This window comes from Eufriesea mexicana, unplaced genomic scaffold, assembly GCF_001483705.2.
Source record: "Eufriesea mexicana isolate 0111107269 unplaced genomic scaffold, ASM148370v2 scaffold294, whole genome shotgun sequence".
NCBI lineage: Eukaryota > Metazoa > Arthropoda > Insecta > Hymenoptera > Apidae > Eufriesea > Eufriesea mexicana.
In genome coordinates, this window is record NW_016908489.1 from 1,515,242 (window position 1) to 1,524,430 (window position 9,189).

At 47.2% G+C, this 9,189-nt stretch overlaps 1 protein-coding gene across 4 annotated transcripts in view; it reads left to right on the top strand.

Annotated features, from left to right (window-relative positions):
• The window catches only part of LOC108556067 (uncharacterized), a 33,799-nt gene extending 24,913 nt beyond the window's left edge, over positions 1-8,886 (top strand). For 3 of the 4 annotated variants that reach the window (XM_017911986.1, XM_017911988.1, XM_017911987.1), the window contains exons 3-14: positions 1-835; positions 5,340-5,434; positions 5,527-5,656; positions 5,861-5,964; positions 6,097-6,274; positions 6,668-6,911; positions 7,001-7,175; positions 7,246-7,372; positions 7,457-7,630; positions 7,751-7,837; positions 8,266-8,304; positions 8,812-8,886. In XM_017911986.1, coding sequence (XP_017767475.1) covers positions 1-835; positions 5,340-5,434; positions 5,527-5,656; positions 5,861-5,964; positions 6,097-6,274; positions 6,668-6,911; positions 7,001-7,175; positions 7,246-7,372; positions 7,457-7,630; positions 7,751-7,831 — 2,143 coding nt within the window. In that variant the 3' untranslated portion in view covers positions 7,832-7,837; positions 8,266-8,304; positions 8,812-8,886. The remainder of the gene's footprint in view (positions 836-5,339; positions 5,435-5,526; positions 5,657-5,860; positions 5,965-6,096; positions 6,275-6,667; positions 6,912-7,000; positions 7,176-7,245; positions 7,373-7,456; positions 7,631-7,750; positions 7,838-8,265; positions 8,305-8,811) is intronic. The other variant, XM_017911989.1, reaches the window with a different exon arrangement.
• The last annotated feature ends 303 nt before the right edge of the window (positions 8,887-9,189 follow it).

Consider the following 9,189-nt stretch of genomic DNA (forward strand, 5'->3'; position numbering starts at 1 on the left):
GGAAGGTAAATTGTTGACGAGTAAAGAGGAGAAAAGGAACAGTGGCTCGAATTCGAGCGCCTACCTCGACGAGGTTGCTCGCGAGGAGGAAAGACTGATAAATGCTCTGAAGACGGGCTCAGTGATCACGGAAGAGCCCACGGAGCGGACGGTGCCTCTGACTCGCCAGAAACCGGCGATAAAGAGGGAGAAACCGAAGGTGGAGCCTGTTAAACCGATAATCATCGGTCATAATCATCATGGAGGCGGTCTCGTGCCCACTTCCGCTACTATGGTGAACAGTGTCGCGTCTACGACACCTGGGAGCAATATAAGTGCCACGTCAGACGCGAAATCTCTGAGCAAGGACGATTTATCCAACATGTCCGTGGTGGATTACGCGAAAGTCAGATACAGGGCGGCTCAGCAGAATCCTCCGACCCAACAGAGGCTGGAGGAGCAGAGGACGAACAACAGCTTCAATTCCACGGAACAGCTGGTGTCGACCACGAGGTCCAAGTTCGAAACGGAGATACAAAAGGACAAAGAAGCTAATAAAGAGGATAAGGATCCCGTGACCTCTAGATGGGGGCCTAGGATCAATTCTCCTAGGCCAAGAATCGAACAAGTGCCGCATCCGGAACTGACCACGCAACAGAAGCAGCATATAAGAGCCGCAGCTGCAACTGGAACCGGAAACAATCCCATCAGACCGTTTCTGACCAGGGGATCCGTCGCGGAACGCGTTCTCATCTTCGAGAAGTGTCCGAGCGAACTGTTGCTCGACAAACGGGGGCCACGGCAACCGGCTATCAACACTTGGAGGACCGGACACGAGGTTCAGAACAAGGCTCAGGTAAATCGGTACTCACTGATCCGGAAGTATCGTTTCTTTCTTCCTTTCCCATTAATTTGCCATTTCTCGATAATTTCTTTGACGTTTAGTTTCAAAAACGAACTCGCGGGGTTAAGTTAGCCAAAGAATTCGGAACTCGAGCCATGGGGGATGCGACGCGAGAGCTGGCGATCTCGAGGTTCGCCGAACCGAGCGAACAACCGTTCGAAAATTTCAGGAGGCTGTGCACAAACGAACGTGGGTGCACAAAGAAAATCGTGCAAGACGAGCCACGTTTTCCTGGAAGCGGTGTCTAATTCGGCCGGATGAGACGGTGCCTCAGAAGCTCCGAGTCCACGGCAATCGGGAAGACGTGTCTTCTCTCGCGTGTTCTCGCCACTCTGGGTGGCTTATATCGGGCCTCTTGGTCGCCGTCCAAATTCCTCCTTCCCTGGGAGGATGTTCGACCGGTCGACTCCTGCACTTTTGTCTCGAAACGAGTTCAAGATCTCTTCGCGTAGAGGTCGTTTCTGCATGCCTTCAGCCTTTCTCTACGAGCATCGCCTGATGCTCTTCCTCCTCTCTTCTTTGTTATAGAGCTTGTCCAGTTTCCTTTGATCTTCTTTCTGCGGCGGTTTCCACGATGTTAGTAAATTGGAACACCTTCAGGATCATGCTCCTAGAGCATGAAGGATCCCGAGACGTCGTACACCACTTATCCCCCGAACCATTTTCAGCTGTATTATTTCTTGGAAAGTGGTCGCTCAGCCTATTCTTCTCTAAACCCGATCCTTTTACGTACCGCGCGTGTTTATATATACTTCGGAGAAGACACAGCGTCGAACGGTAATAAGAAACACAGGATTAAATCGATCGAACGATTAAGAAAGAAACGTTCTCGCGAGTTTCAAAGCTGTTCTGGACCAGGGCCAGAAAGGGGAGGAATATACCTGGCACGGTTCGCCTGCCAAAAACCGTTATCGCCCTGGCTTTTCCTCCTCTAGCATAGGTATAGTTGTTTCCCGTGCGTCCATCGTTCTTCCAGACCCTGTAATCACCTGCAGGAATCCTCGTCAGCGGCTCGTTTACAAATTTTTCCGATTCGACCCTTGATCCATCGAGAGTCACGGAAGCCCCCTAATCTCGATCGGCGAATCCCTTTCCAGCAGCCAAAGACCGCGCTAATGGTGAGTGAAACACCGGTGATAAGCCTCGGTTCTCCAACATGGCGTCGCTGAACGCTCTAACAATGCACGTAGCCCCGAGGGCTTGGCTCAGGCATTGTTATTAAACGGTTATTGCGTTCCCACTGCTCTCTCGACTCGTCCAGCCTCTCTCTCCCTCTCTCTCTCTCTCTCTCTCTCTGGTTTACTCAAAGAAATTCCTGCAGGTACTCTCAGCTTTTGGAATTAATTCGAGATCGTTATCGGGCGCAGCTTCGAGAAGATTAGACTTCTCAGTCTTGTCACGGTGTCGTTCGGATAAATAATACGGCGTAACGATGGAAACAACAAGATTCCTGGGATTCCAGCGTGCGTGGAATAAGTGTGAAACACGTGGATATTTATGGATGCAACGAGTGCAGAGGCTGCAGCGATTCCAGCCTCGGCTCTCGCGTTGCATCCTCGATAGGCACACGAGGGAATTCCGACGAAATTCGTGTGTTTAAAACGAAAGCGACTAACGCGTGGAAGGCCGTCGATGTATCCAGAAGTCGATGGTGTTTGTTGCCTCTGCCCAATGCCAGATTATTTTCTTATCCTTGGGACCGCGAGAGAGTCCCTCCCCCAGCAGCGGTGGCCGATGTTTTCGTCGCCGGTTTTCGCGGCTATTAACCGTTTAAAGCGCATGCAGAGCGAAGAGGAAAAGGTCCGGACGAAGAAAAGGCGCAGTATCGGGACGAAGAGAGGGTCCGATTAATTTAATCGACGGGTAGAAACGCGGCGTGTCTCATTTGTTTGGTCGCCGCTGAGTCACTGCTCGGTTTTCGTTATGATTAATGTTATTCGACCTCGAGGAGAGGAATAAAGCGGACCACCATGGCCATAAGTGGAAACGGACAGCTCTTGACCGCTTATCGCCATGCTCTTGGTTAAATAATACCCTGGCTCGTGACGTTACGTCGGTGTTATTTATCGTGCAGGGTGGTCCATGCTTCGTTCGATCATTAGAAGCGAATGCTAGCCGAGAGATACAGTCGGTCACGTTGCCGCGGGATTACTCGAATAGGTGATTTCGTTGAAAATTACCAGCAGGGATTAATTCGACGATAGAAGAACAGCTTAAGGCGATCACGCGGCCACGCAAGGTTCCAGGTATCGGGTAATTAAAATTCCCATTCGAAAGGACGCGGTGACGGCACGGTTGTATCACGGTGTGTAGACAGCCCCATATGGGGAAACGAGAAGACACGGGAGCGCAACGTGAGATCGGTGGCAGGACGGTCAAAGGAAAATAGGAAAAAGTTTCCAGCGCCCTTGGGGTTAACGGCGAGAAATCGTTCTCGCCGGCGAATATCTGCGACCGCTGACTGACTCATTGTGGCCGCTCCATATTGGATATCGTGCTAGATTTTAAAAGGCCGTCGACTGTCGCCTTGGAACGGAGCGTGGCCGACTCTATCGCCGCTTATGGCTGAAAAGCGACTACCCAGGCAGGAAAGTTCCTCGCGATCGGTTAAGTGAGACTCGTTAGAATAATGGGAACCAGGAAGGAAACGATCCGGCATCGAACGTACTTAGCGATCCACGGGTTTAGCGTTGATACGGGTTCCCGGTTGAAATTCCAGCATTCGAATTCCGATGTCGACGAGCAAAAGGTTGAAATCGAGATTGAAATTTTAATATTCCGCGTATACGAACGGCTAAGAGCCGTGGAACAAACTGTAACACAGGTCGCGCCACGAGCTCTCGATGGATCCAATCAACGAATTAGGTTCCCTTCCTGGCGCATCTCCGCAGTTCTCTTTAGCTCTCCGTACAGCCCCCGCAAGAACGTCTGATCGAATCAGAACCTCGATGAAACGCCACTCTTTCATCGGACCAGAGTCCAATTAATTTGAAATATGTTTACGAATCGGGCACATCCCCCTCCAACGAGCCTAAATACCAGGGGACGTCAAAGCGGAATGAAATCGAATGAAAATACCCGAGCCTCGGTCAAGCGGCGAAGGTCAAGTATTTAGTATCGAAAAGAGTGGTCCTTGGCCGGTTGGCAGTGCGAGGGTTCGATCGAGAGGCGCAGTCGAATTCGCAATGTCAATTGGAACGCTGATTGACGGTATCCCGTATGTCACGCAGCGGACCGTGCCAAACATGAGGCCGCAATAATTGCACCGGCCATTTTGCCTAATCTGTCCCAATGTCACGGGACGCGCGTCCTATCTGTTCCGGGATTTCGCAACGATCTGCGTCTTGGTTGCGATTCACGAGTAAGAGCTATACGAATCTTCGGATACCTCTTCCTGCTTTATATTTCGCTTCCGTTCTTCCGCCGTTCGTCGCCATTTTCGCTCGCGAATTTAAGCATTCGCGTCGCGTCTTCGCTCCCTTATTCCCTTCGGGGTCAATCGGTTTTTCATCAGCTCGACGTATTCGATCTGGGACTATCGACGATTATCGTTGGGTTACTCGAGCGGACGTTGCCTTATTTTCACCGCGCGGAACGGCCTGCATTATTGATCTTCCTTAAACGGATTCCATCGAAGAAGCTCTACCGCTATTTTTATTGCGCACAGTATTTTTTCTCACGTCTATTATTATCGCCTCTGTCGTTAGCCATGCCTCTATTTCCGGCGATCATTGACATCTTGCACGCCCTGATATCGTCGCTGAGTAAATTCCTCCGAATGTCCACCCCATGATGGGTCCTTCGACGAAGGGGTTTCGACAGTGAGGATGGAAAGATCGCGTTGGCTGGTGAACAGCCAGCACGTGGAAAGATCCTCCCATTTCCGTGACCGTGATGTTGGAAACGGCAATGTGTATAGGAGTGATGTAACCATAGTCACATGGGCGAGGCGATGCATTAGCCGCGTTGGCCGGCCTCTTTGCATTCTTCGGATCCTTGGCGTCGCGTAACAGGATGTCGTGTCCTTGGTGCGCCTCGATACCTCCGCGTCGGTGCGGCGCTTTCGAAGAAGCGTAAAATTACTGCGACTCGTCGACGCGATCGATTAGACACCTTGGAGAACCGCGTACGGCCCGTCGTAACCGGAAGTCCCAGCGATATAACGAGATCAGGATCGTGGCACGCCGTGTCCTTTGTCTGTAACGCGATTAGAGCAAGTTATGTAACGCAGGAAATTAAAGGAAGTAAATAAATAAAGCTCCTTACCTAACACCTTTCGAGTACTTTGTGTTACGAGAGCAAATAAATCGGATCGCGGATAACGTCGTTAGACGCGTGGCGCAAAATCGCAAAACACGTTTGGTGTACCGAGCGTATAGCGAAGAACGTGGGCTGCGATTTTGCTAATTTTCACGGTCCCAATCAGTCTGCCCGGAACGATGCTTGTTGGTTCTAGACGTACGCGAAAGACAAGACACAGCAAAAGAGCTTGCCACCGCACACGACACTCCAGAGGCACGTGAAAGCGAACAGAAACGTTCACATACCACGGTAAACCTTCGTCCAAACCGTATACGATACAATAGCGTTACAGTGTCCGATTAAGGGTATAATAACGCGAAATTTCTATTGGGTAATTGCAGATTTTACTTTCCCGGGGGGAAGCCTTTGCCGCTCTCGCAAGTCGAGGCAACCATCTCGAGGATCACCGCTGCTTTTCAAGGTCTACCTGGTCATCATGCTTCTCGAGCCCAATTTCACAGCATCACCAAGGTACGATGACGATATTGCAACTCGATATTTCCAGGAATACGCTTTTCCATGTTTGCTCGATCTCCATCTTAACGCGGAGTAGCTGTTTGATCTTGACCATTCCCGTGATCTCTCACGTGGGCAGCGATTTCACGTGGGAAAGCTGTAACTCCGTCGTTCCATTGCTGGAACAGCTGCATACAAAAGCTATGATTTGTCTTGCAGGCATGCGATTTGCCGCTCTACTGGAAGGTGCCGCTTTTCCTCGCGGCCGGAGGAGACCAGACCGACTACGTTGAGATGAACGCGTTCCTTGATTTCTGGAAAGAGTAAGCCACGTATCCGATAAAAGCTTTTGATACCTTAGAAAATAAATCGGGATATTTCGATCCTCCGATTGTCGAGGATTTTTCCCCGATTTTGCCAGTCTAATGAATATCGCGGGGGCTGATTGTTTGCAGAATATCGAACACCCACCACGACGCGGCGAGCAAGTTTATCCGAATCACAACTCGGGGCCAGAGGAACAATATACTGCCGGAGGATTTGATCCCGCTGGTGCAAGACGTGGTCGAGACCCATCCCGGTTTAACTTTCCTCAAAGAGGCTACTGAGTTCCATTCACGCTACGTACACACGGTTCGTATTCGCGCGATAAATATTTGCTGGCTATTTCTCTCGTTACGAGGAGTGATAGAGGGAGAGGAGAAAAAGATTCCACGGAGGATGGGCTGTAGTTTACGCAACGTGGATCGTCTTGAATTATTCAAGATGATCGTGCTCGCCTCGGGCAATTATCACGCGAACTCCTGGTCATTGGAAAATCATCTTAACGAGCCAACGTGTTACTTCATTTCATTCGACATCGGCCACTTAACAGTGAAATCTTTTCCCCTTTTTCGACTTCGCTGGCTTCTGTATTTACACGCCAATCAATCGTATTTGCACGCTCAATATTGAAGATACGGTTAACGAGATGAATTTATATTTGACGTTCTTATTCGATGATTCCGATGTGAATCTTGGCTCCAGGTGATCGCCAGGATATTCTACTGCGTTAATCGAAGCTGGAGCGGAAGGATCTCCGTGGCGGAGCTGCGAAGGAGCAATCTGCTGTCAGTGATCGCGATCCTCGAGCATGAAGAGGACATCAATCAAGTGACCGCTTACTTCAGCTACGAGCATTTCTATGTGATCTACTGTAAATTCTGGGAACTCGATCGAGATCACGATCTCTTTATCGATAAGACAGACCTTACAAAGCACAATGACCACGGTGAGGATAAATTTCCCTCGGCAGAATTTATCGCAAGTTTCGTTGCTGGGAACAGAAACGAAATTCCACTTTCGAATCAACTGTTTTAGCTCTTTCCAAGCGAATGATCGCGAGAATATTCAGCGGTGCAGTGACCAGGGGTGGTGTGAAAAGCGGAAACGGCGTTCAACAACCCCAAGATAAAATGAGTTACACGGAATTCGTGTGGTTCTTGTTAAGCGAAGAGGACAAAAACCATCCGACCGCTATTGAGTATTGGTTCAGGTATAATGCACGATGTTTAAGTTAGATGCGTTGTACAGACGGTCGGTGTTTCATTTGGAATGATCGGTAGGTGCATGGATCTCGATGGCGATGGATATTTGTCGATGTACGAATTGGAATATTTTTACGAGGAGCAGTTGCATCGCATGGAGGCAATTGGACTGGAGACGTTGCCCTTCGAGGATTGCCTTTGCCAGGTAAGTCGTGAAGAATTAAATAATTAGTATATTACGTATTCGTTGTGTGTTCTATTTATTTACTTTGTTCGTGAATTAACGTAGATGTTAGATATGATCAAACCAGCGACGCCAGGGAAGATATCTCTGAGTGACTTAAAGAAGTGTAAAATGACCTCGATCTTTTTTGACACCTTCTTCAATCTCGAGAAGTACTTGGATCACGAACAGAGAGATCCCTTTGCATCTGCCAGGGAACACGACCCTGACGGTCACGAGGTAAAGAGCCTCAGAAATTATCTGAAACGAACAAAATTAAATTTAACAGGAAACAGTCGTTGTTATGAGTACCTCACTGATATCTGTTATCGTGCTTCTTTTTTGTTTCATTTGAAACAGCTGTCGGATTGGGACCGATTCGCCGCAGAGGAATATGAACTGTTGGTCACCGAAGAGAGTGGTAATGAATTCTGTGAATGAACGAATGTAAGTATTGATTTTATGTAATATATATTGCACACAGTTCATCTATGCCATATAATCAATATGCCAATATTGTTTTTTTACTATCACTTATTAACGTCAATATGCATATGACGCATCAATGTTATTAATAGCGTTTAAGACTTATTAAGTCGTGACGAAAAAATTATATAAAATCAATCAATGGAACATTAAGTATCGTCTAAGATATGAAAAAAATGTTTCACATTGTCGTTCAGTATAGTAAATGAACTGGCCTCGCAATTATCATAGAAAGTTCCTGCTTACCATTTCGAGCTACGAAACGGAAATCATAGCTTTCGAATTGTGGTATGCGTTGTCGTCAGATAGTATACCCGCTGCGGGATCTAACAATTTCACCTTGTACTATGATCGTAATTACTATGATGCGATCTATGCGTTTGTTGCAGGCTGTGTGATGATGAATTGTAACCATCATCTGCAGCTTAGTAAGTAAACGAATCCAGAATTGCATGATACAGTGATGCACGATTTCTGTGTATGCATAATACATTAATTAGAGAGTTAACTAATCAGCTAACCGTTTATTCGTTTCCATTTCTTTTTTCTACGTTCCATGTCGTTGAACGTATCACTTGAATCCTAATGATTCTCGGATGGCGATGAATTATTAATTGCAAGTTGCTAGAAATGGACTAGATCACAATTAACGCCATTAAAAGCTGTAAATTTTTATTCCTGTATAATTGCTGATTAATTGCTGATCCGAAAAGAAAATATTTTTAACTACGAAATGCTCGTTGCACGTTCACGAGTCAAGAGTGAAATTCGAGTGTTGAATTTCAAATGTTAGATTAAGCAATTCTTTCATAATTGTTTGCATTCTAGGTTTCATATGCACTTCTACTAAAGCATGACCCTGAATTGTATCATTCTTAATCAAGTAATTGATACTTCGGCATTTAAACCACTATAGAAACGTATATTTTTCCTAGGTCAAACGATTCCATGTCGGAGGACGCGTTTTCCCAAAATCTGGAAATCCTGGATGATGAATTCGTGGACATGCTTCAGAGTGTGGATATCCAATTCCATGGGGACCCTGATGATATATCTGCAATCAGTTCATCGGATTCCAGTTCATCGATAGTCGAGGAACAAATATTATGACAGTGGTGACAGCGACGATTGCGCTGAGAGCGAATAAGAATGGGAAAATTGATCGTCACTTGAAAAGAGCAAGGAAAGCAAGAGAAAAATTGCCTTTTTACTGTAGGGCAATTTAGTAGTCTAACCGCGTAGTTGTTTTCCATATAGTAGGAGTGTCGTGTAATCTTTTTGTGAACAGCCGTATATTATGGCAAAATGATTCT